The sequence below is a fragment of the Salminus brasiliensis genome, chromosome 8, assembly GCF_030463535.1.
Source record: "Salminus brasiliensis chromosome 8, fSalBra1.hap2, whole genome shotgun sequence".
Classification (NCBI taxonomy): domain Eukaryota; kingdom Metazoa; phylum Chordata; class Actinopteri; order Characiformes; family Bryconidae; genus Salminus; species Salminus brasiliensis.
In genome coordinates, this window is record NC_132885.1 from 40,806,290 (window position 1) to 40,828,918 (window position 22,629).

The 22,629-nt window shown below is 44.5% G+C and overlaps 1 protein-coding gene across 1 annotated transcript in view; it reads left to right on the forward strand.

Annotated features, from left to right (window-relative positions):
- ptpn4a (protein tyrosine phosphatase non-receptor type 4a) overlaps positions 1-18,609 on the forward strand; it is a 60,412-nt gene extending 41,803 nt beyond the window's left edge. Inside the window, exons 15-27 of the mRNA XM_072686601.1 lie at positions 803-964; positions 5,788-5,941; positions 6,610-6,693; positions 6,807-6,863; positions 7,153-7,309; positions 7,890-8,056; positions 9,393-9,483; positions 9,566-9,627; positions 10,068-10,214; positions 10,361-10,489; positions 10,668-10,816; positions 11,540-11,675; positions 13,067-18,609. Coding sequence (XP_072542702.1) covers positions 803-964; positions 5,788-5,941; positions 6,610-6,693; positions 6,807-6,863; positions 7,153-7,309; positions 7,890-8,056; positions 9,393-9,483; positions 9,566-9,627; positions 10,068-10,214; positions 10,361-10,489; positions 10,668-10,816; positions 11,540-11,675; positions 13,067-13,159 — 1,588 coding nt within the window. The 3' untranslated portion in view covers positions 13,160-18,609. The remainder of the gene's footprint in view (positions 1-802; positions 965-5,787; positions 5,942-6,609; positions 6,694-6,806; positions 6,864-7,152; positions 7,310-7,889; positions 8,057-9,392; positions 9,484-9,565; positions 9,628-10,067; positions 10,215-10,360; positions 10,490-10,667; positions 10,817-11,539; positions 11,676-13,066) is intronic.
- The last annotated feature ends 4,020 nt before the right edge of the window (positions 18,610-22,629 follow it).

Here is a 22,629-nt window from a genome sequence, read left to right on the forward strand (position 1 = left end):
AGACTGTTCGGAAAGGCTCAACAGCAGGAGACGGCTCTCGGGAAAGGAGCAGAAAAGCTGCTTTTCGAATTCTAATGAACACATTACACTTATATAATCATATATAGTTTTTATGTAAATATATACATACGTTTTTTTATGTATATATGTAAAACAATATGTATAGACACTTAAAACCCCCCAAAACTCACCCACAGTCCTGCAGACTGCCTTTCTTACACACCTTAGTGGAGGTTCTGAAGAGCTCACTGAACTCCAGCGTGGTTCTGTATGTAATAGGAGACACCGCTGCACCAACAACAAGTCAGCTGGTGAAATTTAGACCTTCCCTCCTAGATCTTCCTCCATCAGCTGTGAGTGGTGTTATTATTGAACAGTGGAAGAGTTTAGGAGGAACAGCTCACAGAGAGCAGCTCAGCCACCGAGTGTCTGTCAGACCACGTAAAGTTACAGAGCGGGGTCAGGGCCGAGTGCTGAGCTCAGAGCAGAGTGCAGAGAAGCCTCCAACTGATTCAATAACCTGTCATGCTGCTGCTGCTGTTAGAGCTTAGAGCAAAGGGTGACCAGCTCCATATTAATACAGCCTATGGGTTTAGAGTGGGGTGTTGTAAAAGCTCCTGCAGGAGTAGTAGTAATAGGCGTCCCAATACTTTTGTCCATATAGTGTATACAATAAAAAGTAAATAGAAGTAGTCATATTTAATGTCATGTATAGTAAAGTGTGACTGACTGCTAATGTTGTTGTTGTTATGTTTTATTAATATGAAGATTAACGCCGCCCTTTTGTTTCCTGCACCCGCAGCAGGAATTCCTTGTTTGTGCAAGAGGGGCCCCGGCCGCGGCCGTCTTCCATGGGTCATTTGGTGGAGCACGTTATTCACGCCTCGCCCAGCCTGCCCGCGTTCACCAACCACAAATCAGCCTCGTCCACGCAGGCCAACAGCATCAGCCTGGAGTCCACACCGTAAGTCCACCCGGAGTGTGAAGGAGTCTCGCTCATGGAGTCAAAGCCAGAGTTGAGGACCACTGCTATATGACGCAACACTGGTCACTGGGAGGTCAGAGTTTTAAGACCGTGACCAATCAGAATCAGCAATGTGGTTAAAAAAAAAATAATAAAAAAAATAAATAAATAGAAGTAGTTTCATGTGTAGACTCTGCAGCCTTCTGAATCCATAAGGCTCCTCGGTTCTAGGTGGGGTGGGGTGGCGGGATGGGAAGGGAAGGGAAGCGGGGGGGCCCATAAGCCAGCATCTTCTTCGCACATGGTCAAAAGCAGAGCTTAATTTGTGTGGCGGCGTCTTGCTAGCGCTTTTTTACAGTCGCGAGAACCTCTATTTTGTTGTGTCTGTGGCTTGCAATTACGGATCACGCCCTCCGTCACTGTCATTAAGGCGTCTCAAGTGGAAGCGAAATGCAGTCCGAGCTGCTGTAAAACGTGTTTACTGCTCTCACCGCGCCGGCAGACTGCTTCGCTTTGTGGAAAGCATGCCTTGCTCCATTGTGCTCCTGCCATGTACTTAAGCCTAATGACCCTGGCAGATCTCTTCTCATTGCATATGGTTTATTTTTGCCACCCAAAAAACCCACCTCCCCGCCCGACTTGTCTTTGTTTCCCTGAAAAAATTGTCCATGCGATTGAAAACAGCATTTGAAAAGGAACTGTGTAATTAGCTAGCGTCCTAACTGAGGTAACCCGCTAACTGTGACCCAGGAGCCTAGCCCTGAGCTACTGCTCCAGCTTCTGAGGTCCTGTCCTGTCCCCAAGCTGGCACGCTAACTCCATCAGTAACTGCAAGGCCCCCCGTCCCTACAAGATATAGACATATCACCAAGCTAACGCACCCGGTATGAGATGAGGCCCTACTCCTGAGCTAACATGCTAAGACCCTAGCCCTGAGGTAATGTGCTAACTGCAAGCTAAGGCCCAAACTCCGAACTGGCACTCTACTTGCAAGCTGAGACCCTAGCCCCAAGCTAACGCTCTAACTGCGAGCTGAGACCCTGTCCCCAAGCTAACGCACTAACTGCGAGCTGAGACCCTGTCCCCAAGCTAACGCACTAACTGCGAGCTGAGACCCTGTCCCCAAGCTAACGCACTAACTGCAAGCTAAGGCCCTGGCACCTAAGCTAATGTGCTAACCACAAGCTAAGGCCCTGTCCCCAAGCTAACACACTAACTGCAAGCTAAGGCCCTGTCCCCAAGCTAACACACTAACCGCAAGCTAAGGCCCTGGCCCCTAAGCTAACACACTAACTGCAAGCTAAGACCCTGGCACCTAAGCTAATGTGCTAACCACAAGCTAAGGCCCTGTCCCCAAGTTAATGCACTAATTGCAAGCTAAGGCCCTGGCACCTAAGCTAATGTGCTAACCACAAGCTAAGGCCCTGTCCCCAAGCTAACACACTAACTGCAAGCTAAGGCCCTGTCCCCAAGCTAACACACTAACTGCAAGCTAAGGCCCTGTCCCCAAGCTAACACACTAACTGCAAGCTAAGGCCCTGGCACCTAAGCTAATGTGCTAACCACAAGCTAAGGCCCTGTCCCCAAGCTAACACACTAACTGCAAGCTAAGGCCCTGTCCCCAAGCTAACACACTAACTGCAAGCTAAGACCCTGGCACCTAAGCTAATGTGCTAACCACAAGCTAAGGCCCTGTCCCCAAGCTAACACACTAACTGCAAGCTAAGGCCCTGGCACCTAAGCTAATGTGCTAACCACAAGCTAAGGCCCTGTCCCCAAGCTAACACACTAACTGCAAGCTAAGGCCCTGTCCCCAAGCTAACACACTAACTGCAAGCTAAGGCCCTGTCCCCAAGCTAACGCACTAACTGCAAGCTAAGGCCCTGTCCCCAAGCTAACGCAATAACTGCAAGCTAAGGCCCTGTCCCCAAGCTAACGCACTAACCGCAAGCTAAGACCCTGTCCCCAAGCTAACGCACTAACTGCAAGCTAAGGCCCTGTCCCCAAGCTAACGCAATAACTGCAAGCTAAGGCCCTGTCCCCAAGCTAACGCACTAACTGCAAGCTAAGACCCTGGCACCTAAGCTAATGTGCTAACCACAAGCTAAGGCCCTGTCCCCAAGCTAACACACTAACTGCAAGCTAAGGCCCTGGCACCTAAGCTAATGTGCTAACCACAAGCTAAGGCCCTGTCCCCAAGCTAACACACTAACTGCAAGCTAAGGCCCTGTCCCCAAGCTAACACACTAACTGCAAGCTAAGGCCCTGTCCCCAAGCTAACGCACTAACCACAAGCTAAGGCCCTGTCCCCAAGCTAACACACTAACTGCAAGCTAAGGCCCTGTCCCCAAGCTAACACACTAACTGCAAGCTAAGACCCTGTCCCCAAGCTAACGCACTAACCGCAAGCTAAGGCCCTGTCCCCAAGCTAACACACTAACCACAAGCTAAGGCCCTGTCCCCAAGCTAACACACTAACTGCAAGCTAAGGCCCTGTCCCCAAGCTAACACACTAACTGCAAGCTAAGGCCCTGTCCCCAAGCTAACACACTAACTGCAAGCTAAGGCCCTGTCCCCAAGCTAACACACTAACCACAAGCTAAGGCCCTGTCCCCAAGCTAATGTGCTAACCACAACCTTGAGCCCTATCTCTGACCTAACACACTACCTGGAAGCTAAGACCCTAGCCTAAAGGTAACGTGCTAAAGTGAAGCTAAGGCCTTAGGCCCCTTATCTGAAGGGTGGAGGGTGGAAGGTGGAGGGTGTGGGGGGGGGGGGGGGGTATAAAGACTGTAGGTGAGGGTGTGTTAAAGCGAGATGCTGTGGGAAATTATTAAATAATTGATAGTAAATAATGCTGTTTTTACGGCTGGTGGTGTGTGTGTGTGTGTGTGTGTGTGTGTGTGTGTGTCATATGGCGAGAGTCCAGTGTTTGAGTGTTGGCTCATGTTGCATCTGTGGCCACTGGTCTAAAGTCCAGCCTCTTATCAGTGTGATGTCGGAGCACCGCCGGGTTTGTTTGGGTTAGACCGTTTGATACACTCACACTGCTGCCCTGAGGAGACACACACACACACACACACACACACACACACACACACTCACTCTCACACACACACAGCCAATGAGTTCCGACCTTTTCAGTAACTCCCACTGTCATCTTCTCTCTCACCCTCTCACACACGTGCGTGCGCACACACACACACACACACACACACACACACACACACACACACACACACACGTATATAGATGAACGGATCAGCCAAAACATTAACACCATCTGCCTAATATTGAGAACCCCCCACCAAAACAACTCTGACCCATCAAAGCATGGCCTCCACAAGACTAAGGCTAATTATGATGTTAGCCACAAGCTAATATGTTAGCCCCATGCTAACACATTAGCTTCAGACTAGCATGCTAATACTGATACAATGCAGTTCGTTTCTGTTGTTTAGAAAGGTTGCTTTTAAATCGGCTGCATCTCAGTCATTCCCGTTACTCCTGTTAAGGCTGCTGTATGTAAATGAGCTGTGTTCTGATTGGCTGTCCTGTATTTTTTTTTTTTTTACAGTTTTTCTTTTGTTGACTGAAGGGGTTGTGCAAGTGGGTTCTGTTTACTTCAGATTTTAGCTGTACTTTGGATGAAGGCTGCAGCGTGGGCTGCCTATACACACACACACACACACACACACACACACACTCTGAACAGAGAGAGTCTGTTACATAATTCAGTGCACGACCGAGTTGTGACTCTAATGCAGTCGAATCAACAGAATGAAGCAGTAAAGTGAAAGACGCTGAACCTGGTTCTGGTGAAGCAGCAGATGAAAGGAAGAGCTCGGTAGGCGGAGTCTGACGGAAAGATCAAGGCAGGTGTTAAAGGATCCGGATCATTAAATGATTTTATTCATTTTTTTAGATTTAAATTGAATTTTTATCCGATATTTCCCCAATTTGGACCGCCAGTTACCCAACCCCTCCGTAAACCCAAGCCCCACCCCCCACAATCGTACCAATGAGGACGGACCAGCACCGCTCAGACGGCTAGCGCCGCACCGAAGCAGTGTGGGGTGGGGGAGAGTGCCATCTACCCACCCTTTAGAGAGCGAGAACAATTGTGCTCTCTCTGGGCTTCGGCTGCCGATGGCTAGCAGCATGGCCGGGATTCGAACCAGCAACCCTCTGAGCGACCCGTTAAATGATTTTAAAGGGGAAGTGACCACAGTGCCTTAAAGGGCACATCTGCATCATACCATCAGGTCCATTAGAATTGAGCGTGTTACTGTGCCTTTAAGACTGATGTATGCAAATGAGGCCATGTCTCTGTTCTGATTGGCTGCCGTGTACTGGACAGTCCAGCCCGAAGCGGACTTCAGCAGAACTTGAGTGCGTGAATGGGCGGCGCTAAACTGCTGGAGGCTGAATTAGGTGTAGATGTATGTGCTGTGTGTCCAAAAGTTTGTGGACACTGCTCTTCCAGAGTCGCTTGTGGGTTCAAGGCTTTAGAACACTGCTGTGAGGATTTGATGGCATTCGGTTAGGAGAGCTTTAGCGAGGTTGGGTACAGCTGCTGAAGGTGGATGATTAGTTGGAGATGAGAAATGCCACTTAGGCCATTCCCAGAGGCATTGGCTGGAGCTCCACAGCTCCACGGCCCAGTGCTGGGGGCTTAATAGCCCTCCTCTCTCTCTCTCTCTCTCTCTCTCTCTCTCTCTCTCTCTACTCACACGGCAGCCCTCAGTCTCTGTCAGTTCATCCGTTTCTTTTATTAATCTGTTTATTAAAATCTCTGCTTCTTCACTTGTGTCTCGCGGCAGGTCTCCGGAGGGTGTGGACGGGCCGCCCCCGGCTTTGCCGCCCAAGCAGTCCAGGAAGAACCTGAGCCAGCTCATTCTCTCCCACTCCCAACAGGATCTGGACAACCACATCAATGAGATGTACGATATCCCCGTGGCGACAGACAAGGCAACGGTATGTCACAAACCCACACACACACACACACACACACACACACACACACACACACACACTAGAGCGTCACTGCTTCCACACACCCCAGTCCAGTTCATTCAGCCCCTCCGAGCCCTGCTGGCCCTCACTGGGGACTAATTGAGGAGTTCCTGTTATTGAGGCAGGCTGGTCTTAATAGCTCCACAGCCCCTCCCTGCCTGCCCTGCAGCACTGATGTGGTTTCATCGGCGCGGGGTAATAAAGCGTTTATACGCTTAATTAAAGTTTCACTGTCTGATTGAAGTCGCTTATTAAAACGGTTTATCTGTGAAATTAAAAGCTAAAGGGGAGATTGACAAAAGTATTGGGACACCTGCTCGTTCACTGTTTCTTCTGAAATCGAGGGTGGTAATAGATAGCTCGTCCTGCTGTTGTTGGAGTAACCGTCTCTACTGTCCAGGAAAATAAGGCTTTTCTTTTTTGGAGAGGCATTGCTGTAAGGATTTGATTGCATTCAGCGACCAGACCATATGTGTATAAGTATAACAGCCGCGTGAAAATGGCCAATCAATCAGGTGTGTGATTTTAACCAATCGGGGGGATAGGATGTGTCACAACACCGGCTCCTGGATTGTGCTTGAATATTTTTTCTCGATCACTCAGTCAGCTACCGTTGGTTTTCCCCTCAGCTCAACGGGGTGGTTCCTCATGACAATCTTGTCCTGATCAAGATGAAGCCGGACGAAAACGGAAGGTTCGGATTCAACGTGACGGTGAGCGTTCTGCAGACTCAACAGAAACGTTTGTTTAAACCATCACAGACCAGTATTTTAGAAATTCGAGCCCTTTTTCCATTGTGTTTTACTTATTTATTTTTTTAATGAAGGGTGGTTCTGACCAGAAGATGCCTGTTATAGTGTCTCGAGTGGCTCCAGGAACATCGGTGAGTATCGCTTGTTACTGGGACCTTCTTACTGGGCTGTGTCTTCGAGGAGGAAATATGAGAAGATCAGAAGCATGTCTGTAAGCCCGGTCGGTTGACCCACTTGCTTTTAGACGTTTAGCAGTTAGCGGTTAGCAATTGTTGCGCAATAGCAGCATGAGCTTCAGTATGCAGTTGTAAGCCTATAAAATGCACCTGTGTTGTCGTGTGTAGGCAGAAGGTGGGACTGGAAATGATGGAAACGTAGGATGTTCTTCATCTGTTCTTGCTGTGCTCTTTGTCTCCTCAGGCTGATTTGTGCGTGCCCCGCCTGAACGAGGGCGACCAGGTCGTCCTGATCAACGGCCGTGATGTTTCCGAGCACACTCACGACCAGGTGGTCATGTTCATCAAAGCCAGCTGTGAAAGCCACTCGGGGGAGCTCATCCTGCTGGTCAGGCCCAACGGTGAGAGCTGAGCCTGTAGGAGATGTGTTGGATGTGTTGAGGCTCATTTATGCTCCCTTTTAAGTATGGAAATGAATACGTGGATCAAGCATGGATCAATACATCAATACAGCCAGCAGAGGGCAGTTCAGTTCAGCGTACGGACTGGAGGCTCTGTCCGTATCCATGTCCGTATTTAACTTTGAGCATAAAAGACTTTATTCCCAGTTATTCCCAGTTTCTGTCACTTTACCTAGGCCTTATTTAGCCCCCAACGCCCACCCCAAATGTGAAGCATGGGGGTGGCAGCATCATGTCCCATATGCTCTAGCGGCTAGGGAGCGGTTTGTACCGCGGCCCAATAAAGCAACGGCCTGGGTTCGATCCTCGGTCCCAGGTGTATTATTGGGCTCGGCAAGCTGCTACTGTTGGGCCCTTGGGCAAAGCCCTGAACCCTTCCTGCTTCCCAGGTGCTGCAGACACTTGTGCTCACTGTCCATCGGTGTCCATCACAAATGGTGAACATGGGGGGTCTGAGGCGCGGTGGCGTCCTTTCAGACGAATCCGTACATCCCTGACTGTCCTTTTTTTTCTTTTCTAGCTATCTATGACGTGGTGGAGGAGAAGCTGGAGATGGAGCCAGACTTCCAGTACATCCCTGCAAAGTCCCCCACAGACCCCTCCCAGCTGGACCAGGACGCCTGGAGGGACTCTATGCAGCAGCTGAAAGACGGCCTCAGCAGTGGAGCTGTTCTGGCCCAGTTTGATGTGAGTCTTTGCAGGAGGAGATTGACTTTAACTGGTGTAAATATGGCCTTGTTTTGGCCTCCGGTTGAAAAGAGTGGCTGCCGTTTTATCAGGGAGGGGAAAAAAGTTTAGCTTGGCAGGTTATAGAGACTGTTCACTACCATTACAGTGAGATTACTTGTCTCACTCATCCAACTCATCAAAGATTGGATCGGATCAGAGCGTCAGGCTCAAACAGTGTGGAGCTCTTTTCAGCTTCAGCCGTGCTGTGGGTTATGTAAACACACTCCTTAGTGCAATAGCAACAGAGGCGTTTACCAGGATGTGGCCGTATCTGTGAGAACTTCCTATTACTTCCTGTCTTTAATCAAACAGACTGTGTGTTTGTGTTCCTGTGGTGGCTCGAGGAGAACCTTTTCACGTTCTTCTGTCATGGGAAGGCCTGGTTTTAGATCTGCTGAGTTCGGCCAGTGATAAGGATCTGGGGTCGCCCAGCTCTGGCCCAGCTCTGGCCCAGCTCTGGCCCAGCTCTGGCCCAGCTCTGGCCCAAAACCTTGTCATATGAATGTTTAGATTTGCTAAGTTTGTGCAGTGATGGTATCTGGAATCGCCCCAGCTCTGGTCCAGCTCTGGCCCGAAACCTCATCATATTAATGTTTTCATATGAATGTATAGATCTGCTGAGTTTGTCCACTAATGGGCCCGGCTCTGGCCCGGCTCTGGCCCGAAACCTCGTCATATATAAGTTTTCATGTGTGATTTTTGTTTGCTGCTTAAGACTGAGGAGAGCAGGGAGCTAACCCAGATCCGGTCCCTGGCCTAGCCCGACCACGGGTCCCCGACGACTCCACTGACTTTCTGGAGTTTCATGGAGTTTGTCCACTGATGGAATCGCTCTGGCCCGGCTCTGGCCCGAAACCTCGTCATATGAATGTTTTCCTTTTCTCTTCGTGAGAAGAGGATGCACTACCTTTGACACAAAAACTCTATTTTTTCTATTGTAATGCACAGATTAGGGGAAACCCCTCTGAATGGCTGGCTCAGCAGATTCAGAAGCAGGCTTATCTGTAATAACCAGGCTTACGTCAGTCGTCCTAGAACCCGTTTCTGGGCTCTCTCTCCTGGGGCTGGTATGAGCAGGGATTTTGTTTCACATCTGAAATCTCTCTCGTTCTTCTCTCTCGCTTAATCGAGCGATCACGGAAGGAAAAGGGAGCTCAAGGTTACTTTAACTTAACTAAGGTTACATCCTGTGGGAATGGTGCTCAATGGAACAGTAGGTCTCAGCACTGATTGATTGATTGATTGATTGATTGATTTGACATTTTTGGTTTTGTTTCTTTTTCTCTTTTTACAGCAACTCTACCGTAAAAGGCCTGGAATGACAATGTCATGTGCCAAATTACCTCAGAACATTTCCAAAAATCGCTACAGAGACATCTCACCTTGTGAGTATCCTCACCTACTGATTGCTGCTGCACGGGATGCTGATATTTATGCTAACACTCTCTTCGACTTTTTGTTCCTCAGACGATGCCACGCGGGTCATCTTGAAAGGCTCAGATGATTACATCAATGCAAATTACATAAACGTGTGTATTACTCATATTTTTTATTTATTTATTTATTTTATTCTGTTGTGGGGTTCTTCTGGGCTCAATTCTTGGGTCATTTTAATTGCTGCTATTTACACATTCTTTTACAAATTTTACAATGCTTCTATCTATTTATTTATTATTTTTTATTTAAAGCATAAGATATAAAACACCCATAACCTTTTACATATTGTAGATTTTTGTAATTTTATTTTGTACTCTATACTTATTCTTTTATATTATAAATAGTAAAGGAATGTGCAGAAGAGTACCTCTTTATTTCCAAGCAACAAAATAGGACTGGGGTACCGAAACTTTTGCATATGACTCTACATTGTACATATTAGTGATGATGATGATGATATAATTATTATGTGTTGTTGTTATTATTGTCGCTACTTGCTCATTTTCCCTGCGTTTGGTTCATTTTGTTCCAGATGGAAATTCCCGCTTCCAGCATCATCAATCGCTATATTGCCTGCCAAGGGCCCCTGCCCAACACGTGCACTGACTTCTGGCAGATGACCTGGGAGCAGGGCTCCTCCATGGTGGTCATGCTTACCACTCAGGTGGAGAGAGGCCGGGTAAATGTCACCCTCCATTTCTGCTGCGTTCTGGCCAAAACTCTGTTGGAGTTCCTCAGGGCTCAATCCTGGGCCCGTTTTACTTTACTAATTTCTTGGATAAATGCTCGTCGGGTCCGTGCCTAACCTGTGCCGTCTTGTTACAGGTCAAGTGTCATCAGTACTGGCCCAATCCCTCAGGGACTGCCACATACGGTGGCTTCCAGGTTTCCTGCCAGACCGAGGAGGGAAACTCTGCGTTCTTGGTTCGAGAAATGACCCTCACTCACACTGAGGTGCATCTGCTTTAACCGTGCTCAGCTAGAGTAGTAGTTTTCCAGTCTGTTAGAATAGAGCTCATTTACATGTATTTTGCCTTAAAGGTACAGTAACGCCTTAGAGGCGTCAGTGCTGTATATAAGCTGCAGGTACTGACATGACTATTGGACGTTTGATGTTTGTTTGCTGCTTAAGACGGAGGAGAGCAGGGAGCTGACCCAGATCCAGTACCTGGCCTGGCCTGACCACGGGGTCCCCGACGACTCCACTGACTTTCTGGACTTTGTTGCCTTGGTACGGAGTAAACGAGCTGGAAAGGACGAGCCGGTAGTGGTCCACTGCAGGTAAAGGAAGTTGTTACCCATTTATTGGTTTGTTTGTTTACTTTACATTTGGTTCATTTCTTTGCCTGAGACACCCACTACGTTACAAAGCCCTTCTCTTGTGCGTCCACTCACTGGCCATTTTATTGGAAACGCTTTCCTTGTGCTTCCACTCGCTGGCCACTGTATTAGAACCCCCTATCTTGTGATTCCACTTGCTGGCCACTTTATTGGAAACCCCTACCCTGTGCTTCCACTCATAGGCAACTTTACTGGAAACCCCTACCTTGTGCTTCCACTCGCTGGCCGTTTTATTAGAAACACTTTCCTTGTGATTCCACTAGCTGGCCATTTTATTAGAAACCCATACCCTGTGCTTCCACTCGCTGGCCACTTTACTGGAAACACCTACCTTGTGCTTCCACTCGCTGGACACTTTGTTAGAAACCCCTACCCTGTGCTTCCACTCGCTGGCCACTTTATCGGAAACCCCTACTTTGTATTTTGCTGACTATAGAGGTGTAGAGAGAAGAGTGCTTGTTGAGACAGTGCTGACTAGCAGATCTGTGAGTTCTCAGTCTCTCGCGCTCTCACGCTCTCTCACTCTCGCTCTCCATCCACAGCTGTTTTACTGCATTCTCTCCACATCTCCATGGTTTCCGTGTTTTTTTTTTATCAGTACTCATTATTGAGCCCTAGGGGCATCGCTAATCACTCACTCTCTCACTCTCTCTCTCTGCCCAGTGCCGGGATTGGCCGGACGGGAGTGCTCATCACCATGGAGACGGCGATGTGTTTAATGGAGAGCAGTCAGCCTGTGAGTCCGTTGGACGTCGTGCGGACCATGAGAGACCAGCGGGCCATGATGATCCAGACCCCCGTAAGTGCTCTCCGCCCGTAAAATGCATTTATTGAGTGTTTGGTTCGGTCGGGGGGTAAAAAATCAGGCTCAGATGTCGTTTAACGAGCCTATTTACCGCCCTGTTATTTGACCTCAGGTGATTTTCAACAACACAGAGGAGCTCTGCTCCGATTGGCTGGTCTCCATCACCGGCGGCGGCCCACAGAAGCTACACACTATAGCATAGTTTTAACACTGTAATTATTCCCGAGTCTTACCGGACAGTGCTGCTGTCCTCTCATTGTGTCCTCTTGATGCTGGCCGCCGCTAGCTTTTAGCCTAGCACTGATCCTCGTTGGCTTTTTCTTTGTCTCGTGCCGAGTTTGAGCTCCTCTTCCTCGGACACTGGCGCAGGAAAAGCCACGGGAAAAGCCACGAGCCACTGGCAGAGATGGGCGATGAGCTGCTCTTCAGTATCGACAAAACACCATATTCTCCTGAACCCGCCGTCACGTCTGTTATTCCCAGAGCAGACGGATAATTTTCCACTTTCTGCTGAAAAATGTCGTTCCTTCAGTCCGGCTTTTTGCTTATTTCACACTTTTATCTGTGCTTTTATTAGACACGTCTGGATGGATATGGATCCAGAGAGGATATTAGGGGGGTTACTGAAGGCGGTTTGGACCAGGACAGGGCAGCAGGGGGCTGGGTTGATGGTGCAGCAGCTGCTAATTTGGTAAAGCATTGCGAGGTCTTAATGAAGGCTGCCTGCCCCGGGGCTCGGAGCAGGGGAGCTTGGTAATTACACAGGGGATGAGGAAAAGAGCTGATGTTCAGACCTTCAGCAGATAAAACACACACACACACTCACACACACACTGGTGGAAATACGTGCATTGTCAGACACCTTTACACACCTGAAGAGTGCATAAATGCTACCTTTTAGACTGGGGAGGGGGGGCTAACACTTTTACACACTTTTTCTAGAGTCTGTGACAGATGTGCAAATGCACACACACACACAGCTTGTCTAGTCCCTGTAGAGAAGTACTGCCAATAGAATAGGACTCTCTGATGATGGTGGTGCTCCATCCAATACTTTTGAATGGGATGAGGTGGGGAGTTGGGGATGATGAGGTGGGGTGGTAATGATCCAATATCCTAAACTAATGCACTTGTCGCAGAATGCAATCAAATCCACAGAAAATGTTTTTTTTTTTAATGCCCTTGATTTCAGAAGAGAAAGAGCAGGTGTCCCAATACTTTTGTCCATGTAGTGTAATATGTTTATTATCATTGAAAATGTTGAACTCACACATTCAGGCCTTATTAATCCACCAAGGCTCATTGATTTCAGTGTGAGGATGCTTTAGAACAACTCACTGGTGTGTGTGTGTGTGTGTGTGTGTGTGTGTGTGTGTGTGTTTCAGAGCCAGTTCAAGTTCGTGTGCGAGGCCATTCTGAAGGTGTACGAGGAGGGTCTGGTGAAGCCACTCAAGTCCACGCCGCTCAAGTCAGAGTAACGGACGGCAGCATTTCTTCACCACCAACAGCCACCGACCTTCACTGAAGCTTCCCCAGAGGAAGCTGCTCCACGTACGGATGTTCAGCACCTTGAAAAAGCCTTCAGCCCCCAAAGCACTTTTTCTCCACAGTTTGTGAATCAGAAAGCAGCTTTTCTTTCTTCACAGTTTGGCGCCATGTCAGAGCTAACTCCTCCTGTGTTTTTGTTTTTTGTTTGTTTTTGTTAATAAACCCCCCAAAAAATGTTTCACACAGGGTGGGTTTTTCTTTCTTTTTTTTTTTTTTTATCTTTAAATTTTTTTTGTTGTTTGTTTGTTTGTTTTCTTTTTTTTTTTTTTTACAGTTTATTCCAGTGACCTCATCAAAAGGCCGTAGGCTATTATTTTGGTTATTTGTTTGTTTTTGGTGTAATTTTATTTATTTATTTGTAATAAATAAAAACAAACTGAATTTACAGTTTAGTCAAAAATGTCAATTCAGTCTCACAATTCTTTAGATGTGTTTAGTTTTTGGGGAGGGTTAAACCTGATCATCATTATTTTATTTTTTTTGTTTGTTATTATTATTATTATTTTATCATTATTCTTTTTTTAATCTAATCTTTTTTTTTTCTTTTTTTGTAAATTGGAAATGCCTAAAACAATTCTCCTGCTCTCACATGGTGCTTTATAGATTGTGGAAGAAAAAAAAAATTTAAACCAATGAATGTGGAAAAAAGGTGTTCGCTTGGGACGGCAAACTTTTTCAGGGCACACACACAAAAATCGACTGACAAAAAGACAAAAAAATAAAACACAAAACTCTTGAGCCAGGAAATAAAAACATGTTTTATGTCTTGGACATAAAACAAGCACTATTGCACTTTACGCTGGCAAAGGGACAATTCGCCCAGCTTCGAGGAGAGATGATGATGATAAAAAAAATATATAAATAAAAAAAAGAAAAAAAAATCAAAAATACAACAAAGATGAATTTCGTACTCGTAGAGGGACTTTGAGTGTTCAGGGTTTAAAGCAAAAATATTATATATATATATATACATATATATATATATGTGTTGATAATGAAAATAGTGGAGATTGCTGTGGTGCCATATGTAAGTAGAAGGGCAGGCCCAGGAGTGAATGGATCTTTTTCTCTTTCTGGGTTTTTTATGGCTCGTCTTGCTGGAAAACAGTCGCAGTCCACATGGCGGAACATGAGTACTCCTTAAGGCCTGTGCTGCAGATGAACTTTTTTATTAAGGGTATTTATTGTGTGTTATTTTTAGCGTCCTATCCTGCCCAATGAACAATTTCCTTTCCTTATTTTATTATTATTATTATTTTAGTTTGGCCTCCTATCACAGTAATAATTCATTAGCTGGACATGTTTGATTTTGTCCCTTTTCTAGTTGCTGGTTTATTTTTTTTATTATTATTTTTTTTTGGGGGGGGGGGCTTTTTTATTTATTATCCTTCTTGCTTTTATCAAAATTCATGCAGTTGCCGGGAAACCTAGAGCACTTTGTTTCTAACATCGAATTTCAGTTAAAACTGACTGCATTGGGGAATCGCGTTTCACACGTTTATCGGACACCAGTAAGCAACTTTTACGAGGCCGTTTGCGTTAATTCGAGCTTCAGTACTACAGTAGGACTGGAAAGTGTGTGTGTATGTGTATGTGTATGTGTGTGTGTGTGTGTGTGTGTGTGTGTGTGTGTGTGTGTGTGTGTATGTGTGTGTGTGTGTATTTGTGCGTATGGAGGCATGGGCGTGCATTGCTGTTTTCCATTTGTGCCTCTTGGAGTTGCAGGTAATTCACGTAGCCTAATCGCCACAGCTTCTTATAGCCATGATTGCTGATCTCAGAACAGCCCCAGGAGCCCTGACTGTTCTGAACGAATGAAACGAGGCCTGATCGTCGTCTCGGCGGCACGTTCAGGACTTGATTTCTGCTACACCTGCACTGTCCTTAAACTCATTACCAGCATAAACGGACGAACTGGCCTCTTAACTCTTCGCCTGGGTTTAACTCCCGAACCTCCTTCAGTCCTCCAAACCCGCCCTGATCTCATATCAGCCTGTTAATAGCCTTTCATTTTTAGCTGTGTGAAATTGTCGAAAATTCAACTGTCCTCCAAATAGACTTAAGCTGGAGCCCCTTCAATTCTTCAAGTCAATTCTTCAGTGGAATCTAGGTGGCGCAACTGTCTAAGCGTTGGCCCAGTCATTGCGAGCCTGCCAGTGATGCCACAGCCATACGTAATCGGGAGTCTCGGAGAGCATTACTGGCCTCGCTGACTCCCCACAGCATGGATGCCTGTTAGCTGCGTTAGCCGCGGTAAGAGAATTAGCTCTCTTAGTGTCTCTTAGTGTTCCTTCGTACCGAGGAAGACTCTTGAAAAGAAGACGAAGGCTTAGCAGTAAAGCGGCCTTTCTAGGAAATGTAAGCAGAAAAATACTTTCCAGAAGGCAGAGAGGTGTCCCCAAACTTTTGATGGGCAGTGCGCTGATCCTGCTGTGTCAGCACGGCTCCATGGGTGGCGCTCTTGTGCATATGCAGCACAGCGCCCGGCCTCGAAAAACACTGCAGGCCGTGGTCAAACAGCGAGAGGCTGAGGGTGTGAGAGTCGAGGCTCGGAGTGTGTGTGTGTGTGTGTGTGTGTGTGTGTGTGTGTGTGTGTGTGTGTGTGTGTGTGTGTTGCGAACAGGCTTCACTGAGGCTCCGAGTCGGGCCTTTAGGAGCTGGAAATTTAAGGGAGTAGTCTGTTCAGTCGACCGAGGCAGCATTGGTGTCAGAAGTTAGCGTCTGTCGTTAGCTACAGTCTAGTACCACCTATCTAGAACCCTTCAGTAGAGCTGACCAAGCTCCCCAATACGTCTCTTCAGATGCGCTAACAGCGCTAATAGATATGCCATCGTTCAGATGAGCTGACTAGTGCTAACCCATACACCCCTTAATATGGGCTAATGAGCTAACGGGGCTAATAGGTCCGGCCCTTCAATGGAGCCACGCTGAACCCCCTTTCAGATAAACTACCAGGGCTACCCTGAAAATACAGCCCTTTGGATGAGCTAACCGTGCTAACCCATACACCACTTCAGATGAGCTAATGAGCTAACAGAGCTAATGAATACAGCCCTCAGATGAGCTAACAGAGCTAACCCAAACAACACACTAGAAACTAACATGGCTGCCCAAAATGCCCCGTTCAGATGAGCTCACAAGAGCTTACCGTACTTAAGATGGGCTAATGTGCTAACAAAGCTAATGAACACAGCCCTCAGATGAGCTAAGGGTGCTAACCCAATACGGCCCTTTTGATGAGCTAACAGGGTTAATATACGCTGAGCTATAAGCTAACCATTGTGCCCCTCAGATGAGCTAACAGAGCTAACCCACACACCCTTTTAAAAAACTAACATGGCTGCCCAAAATGGCTCTTCAGATGAGCTAACAGCGCTAATGGATATGCCCCATTCAGATGAGCTGACTAGTGCTAACCCATACACCCCTTAAGCTGGGATGATTTGCTAACGGAACTAATGGAAATGGCCCTCAGATTAGCTAACAGAGCTAACCCAATATCGCCCTTTTGATGAGCTAACGGGGTTCATCGGTACACCCCTTTGAAATGTGCCCGTAAAGCTAATAGATACACTCCTTCAGATGAGCTAACAAGCTAACAGAGCTAATCGATACCACACCCTTAAAGTGAGCTAAAAGAGCTTAGCAAGAAGTTAACAGAGATGACGATGCAGCTCCTCGCTAACAACCAAACACATACGCTAAGCTATAAGCTAACCAATACACCCCTCAGATGAGCTACGTCCCTTTCCAATAAGCTAACAGAGATGACGGATATGCCTCCTCGGATCAGTTGACCGAGCTAATGTGTACGCCTCTTCAGATGAGCTGGAAGCTAACCGATATGCTAATAAGCTAGCAGAGCTAGCGGATACGAATAGCCTTGTAGCTTGGCTTAGCTAGCTAACTTCTTCCATCGAACTTCAACAAACTACTCCTTTAATTAGTGAGAGAGTGTGTGAGAGTGTGTGTGTGTGTAAGAGTGTGTGTGTGTAAGAGTGTGTGTAAGAGTGTGTGTGAGAGTGAGTGTGTGAGAGTGTGTAAGAGTGTGTGTGAGTGTGTGAGAGTGTGTGTGAGAGTGTAAGAGTGTGTGAGAGTGTGTGAGAGTGTAAGAGAGTGTGTGAGAGAGTGTGAGAGTGTGTGTGAGAGTGTGTGTGAGAGTGTGTGTGAGAGTGTGTGAGAGAGTGTAAGAGTGTGAGTGTGTGTGAGAGTGTGTGAGAGTGTGTGAGAGTGTGTGAGAGTGTAAGAGTGTGTGTGAGAGTGTGTAAGAGTGTGAGAGAGTGTGAGAGTGTAAGAGTGTGAGTGTGTGTGAGAGTGTGTGTGAGTGTGTGAGAGTGTGTGAGAGTGTAAGAGTGTGTGTGAGAGTGTGTAAGAGTGTGAGTGTGTGAGAGTGTGTGAGAGTGAGAGTGTGTGAGAGTGTGTGAGAGTGTAAGAGTGTGTGTGAGAGTGTGTAAGAGTGTGAGAGAGTGTGAGAGTGTAAGAGTGTGAGAGAGTGTGTGTGAGTGTGTGAGTGTGTGAGAGTGTAAGAGTGTGTGTGAGAGTGTGTAAGAGTGTGAGAGAGTGTAAGAGTGTGTGAGAGTGTAAGAGTGTGTGAGAGTGTGTGAGTGTGTGTGAGAGAGTGTAAGAGTGTGTGTGAGTGTGTGTGTGAGAGTGTGAGAGAGTGTAAGAGTGTGTGAGAGTGTGTGTGTGTGAGGGAGAGGGGAAGGATAGGAAGTTGACCTTTTTCCGGTCAGCTGTTTCTCGTGTTTCCGTAGCGTAGCGAGCCTGAGGCAGACGAAATATGCTAGCAGCTAGCGGCACATGTCTGACCCCCGTGTCCCACCATCTCACCAGCCCTCTCACGCGCCCTGTTTACGGATGCTGCTTCTCAAGCTGGTCACTATTTACCAAGGAACCTGCTGGACGCTACTCGTGGATCTCGGAAGCGCTGGGCCAGGCTTGAAATTCTACTAGTGGGTACCAAGTGTCCCTCAGTCTGAAGGTCTAAAGACATTAAAGACATGGTGGGGATTTTTTTTGTTGTTGTTGTTGTTGGGGGGGTTTAGGACCAATCGATGTCCCTGCTCTCGAATGTCCATCCGAACGTCTCCAGCTGGTGATCCGGGTGTGGGGGTGTTCTGAGGAGGCGTCTCCGGCCTTGTGGAAGAGGACGGCACTTTTCAAGAGAGGGTCATTAAAGCTACTCAGACACACAGATAAACATTTATAGAAAGTCTTGACGTTCTATTTATCTTTTTATTTTCTTTCCTTTTTTTTTAAGGACACCTGCAAGAGACAGAAAGTCGTTTTGTGCCACTTGTTAATTTTTGTAAATATTCGAGTGTGAATATAATGTTGTATATTAAAAAACAAATCCTTTCAAATAAAAGGGAAAATGTGATCTGTGTGACGGTTTGTTCTGTTTCCACAAACTTGCCCTTTAATGCGGCTTTGGAAAATATAATTATTATTATTTATTATTATTTATAAACTTCCATAAATGTTTCCACTCACTGGCCACTTTATTAGAAACACCCACCTTGTACCTCCACTCGATGGCCATTTTATTGGAAACCTCGACATTGTGCATCCTCTCTGGCCACTTTATTGGAAACGCCACCCTTGTGCTTTCACTCACTGGCCACTTTATTAGAAACACCCACCTTGTACATCCTCACTGGCCACTTTATTAGAAACACCTCCCATGTGCTTCCACCTTACAACCTCCAGCACTTCCAGGGTCTGCAAAGAACAGGTTGGTTCTAGATACCACAGGAGATCTTCAGAGGTCTTGTGGAGTGGAGTGGAGTCCATGCCTCGACCAGCTGTTTTGGGGGCACGAGTGGGTTCTCCGCATTATTACTGGACAGGTGGTTTTTATGTTCTGGCTAATCTGTGTGGGCCACAGTAAATCGGTGGCGGCCCATGGGAGTTTTGGCCACTCCGGCCTTAGAGACATTCCTACAGGTGATGAAACCCTCTGAGGAACCAGGGGGGGGCGCTGTTTTAAAAGCAGGCCTCGGCTTAATCCACTAATCATAGAAAGGAACCTCTGTCATAGAGAACTGACAGCAGCCAGAGGCAGAATGGGGCTTTGAACTGACGCCACAAAGGAACCTCTTTGGGTTCCCTGAAGAACCTTTCAGTGGACCGTTCTTTAAAGGAGCCACTGTGTGTCAGTAGTATACAGTGTATACAGAGCCCTACCTTCTGCTTCCACTCACTGGCCACTTTACTGGAAACACCTACACTGTGTGTCTTTACTGGCCACTTTATTAGAAACACCTACCTTGTGCTTCCTCACGAAATAAAAATAATGTAAAAAAAATACACTTTACATTTTTAGTACCTCGAAAAAATGACTTTTCAGATTATTTTTTTAAATAACAAAATAACAACTTACTATCTCAGAATTTGATTTAATACCTAATATATATCATCTTTTAAGGTCCTAATTAAAACTTTGAAAGCTCGATACAAAATCAAAATTTAACAATAGCAAATTATTATTATTATTATTATTATTATTATTAAGAGTGATTTCAAATTAGAAACAAAAAACCCCAAATACACTTTTTTGGAAATGACAAAAAAAAAAACTAATATTTTTTAGTACCTTGAAAGAAAGACTTTCTCTGAATTTTTTATTTTAATGCAAAATAACAACTTACTATCTTACTATCATTTTGATGTAATAAAATGTTTGGATTCAGTAGAATGCTAAGTTGAACTTCTGAGAAAAAATATAATATTTTTAGTAATGTCATTAAAAACATCTTGAGGTTAATTTGTTTTTGAAGGTAATGTGTTTTAGATAGTGATGTGTTTTATAAGGTGATGGGTTTTAAAGGTAATGAGTTTTAGATAGTGATGTGTTTTATAAGGTGATGTGTTTTAAAGGTAATGTGTTTTAAAGGTAATGAGTTTTAGATAGTGATGTGTTTTATAAGGTGATGTGTTTTAAAGGTAATGTGTTTTAAAGGTAATGAGTTTTAGATAGTGATGTGTTTTATAAGGTGATGGGTTTTAAAGGTAATGAGTTTTAGATAGTGATGTGTTTTAAAGGTAATGTGTTTTAAAGGTAATGAGTTTTAGATAGTGATGTGTTTTATAAGGTGATGGGTTTTAAAGGTAATGAGTTTTAGATAGTGATGTGTTTTAAAGGTAATGTGTTTTAAAGGTAATGAGTTTTAGATAGTGATGTGTTTTATAAGGTGATGGGTTTTAAAGGTAATGAGTTTTAGATAGTGATGTGTTTTATAAGGTGATGTGTTTTAAAGGTAATGTGTTTTAAAGGTAATGAGTTTTAAAGGTAATGAGTTTTAGATAGTGATGTGTTTTATAAGGTGATGTGTTTTAAAGGTAATGTGTTTTAGATAGTGATGTGTTTTAAAGGTGATGGGTTTTAAAGGTAATGAGTTTTAGATAGTAATGTGTTTTATAAGGTGATGGGTTTTAAAGGTGATGGGTTTTAAAGGTAATGGGTTTTAAAGGTGATGGGTTTTAAAGGTAATGGGTTTTAGATAGTGATGTGTTTTAAAGGTGATGGGTTTTAAAGGTAATGGGTTTTAAAGGTGATGTGTTTTAAAGGTAATGAGTTTTAGATAGTGATGTGTTTTAAAGGTGATGGGTTTTAAAGGTGATGGGTTTTAAAGGTAATGGGTTTTAAAGGTAATGAGTTTTAGATAGTGATGGGTTTTAAAGGTGATGGGTTTTAAAGGTAATGTGTTTTATAAGGTGATGGGTTTTAAAGGTGATGGGTTTTAAAGGTGATGTGTTTTATAAGGTGATGGGTTTTAAAGGTGATGGGTTTTAAAGGTGATGTGTTTTATAAGGTGATGTGTTTTATAAGGTGATGTGTTTTAAAGGTGATGGGTTTTAAAGGTAATGAGTTTTAGATAGTGATGTGTTTTATAAGGTGATGTGTTTTAGATAGTGATGTGTTTTATAAGGTGATGTGTTTTATAAGGTGATGTGTTTTAAAGGTGATGTGTTTTATAAGGTGATGGGTTTTAAAGGTGATGGGTTTTAAAGGTAATGAGTTTTAGATAGTGATGTGTTTTATAAGGTGATGTGTTTTAAAGGTAATGTGTTTTAGATAGTGATGTGTTTTAAAGGTGATGGGTTTTAAAGGTGATGGGTTTTAAAGGTAATGTGTTTTAGATAGTGATGTGTTTTAAAGGTGATGGGTTTTAAAGGTAATGAGTTTTAGATAGTGATGTGTTTTATAAGGTGATGGGTTTTAAAGGTAATGAGTTTTAGATAGTGATGTGTTTTAAAGGTGATGGGTTTTAAAGGTAATGAGTTTTAGATAGTGATGTGTTTTATAAGGTGATGTGTTTTATAAGGTGATGGGTTTTAAAGGTGATGTGTTTTATAAGGTGATGTGTTTTAGATAGTGATGTGTTTTATAAGGTGATGTGTTTTATAAGGTGATGTGTTTTAAAGGTGATGTGTTTTATAAGGTGATGGGTTTTAAAGGTGATGGGTTTTAAAGGTAATGAGTTTTAGATAGTGATGTGTTTTATAAGGTGATGTGTTTTAAAGGTAATGTGTTTTAGATAGTGATGTGTTTTAAAGGTGATGGGTTTTAAAGGTGATGGGTTTTAAAGGTAATGTGTTTTAGATAGTGATGTGTTTTAAAGGTGATGGGTTTTAAAGGTAATGAGTTTTAGATAGTGATGTGTTTTAAAGGTGATGGGTTTTAAAGGTAATGAGTTTTAGATAGTGATGTGTTTTAAAGGTGATGGGTTTTAAAGGTAATGAGTTTTAGATAGTGATGTGTTTTATAAGGTGATGTGTTTTATAAGGTGATGTGTTTTAAAGGTAATGCGTTTTAGATAGTGATGTGTTTTAAAGGTGATGGGTTTTAAAGGTGAGTTTTAGATAGTGATGTGTTTTAAAGGTGATGGGTTTTAAAGGTAATGAGTTTTAGATAGTGATGTGTTTTATAAGGTGATGTGTTTTAAAGGTGATGTGTTTTAGATAGTGATGTGTTTTATAAGGTGATGGGTTTTAAAGGTGATGGGTTTTAGATAGTGATGTGTTTTATAAGGTGATGGGTTTTATAAGGTGATGGGTTTTAAAGGTAATGAGTTTTAGATAGTGATGTGTTTTATAAGGTGATGTGTTTTAAAGGTAATGAGTTTTAAAGGTAATGTGTTTTAGATAGTGATGTGTTTTATAAGGTGATGGGTTTTAAAGGTGATGGGTTTTAAAGGTAATGTGTTTTAGATAGTGATGTGTTTTATAAGGTGATGGGTTTTAAAGGTAATGAGTTTTAGATAGTGATGTGTTTTAAAGGTGATGTGTTTTAAAGGTAATGGGTTTTAAAGGTGATGGGTTTTAAAGGTAATGTATTGTAAAGGTGATGTGTTGTAAAGGTAATGTATTGTAAAGGTAATGTGTTTTAAAGGTAATG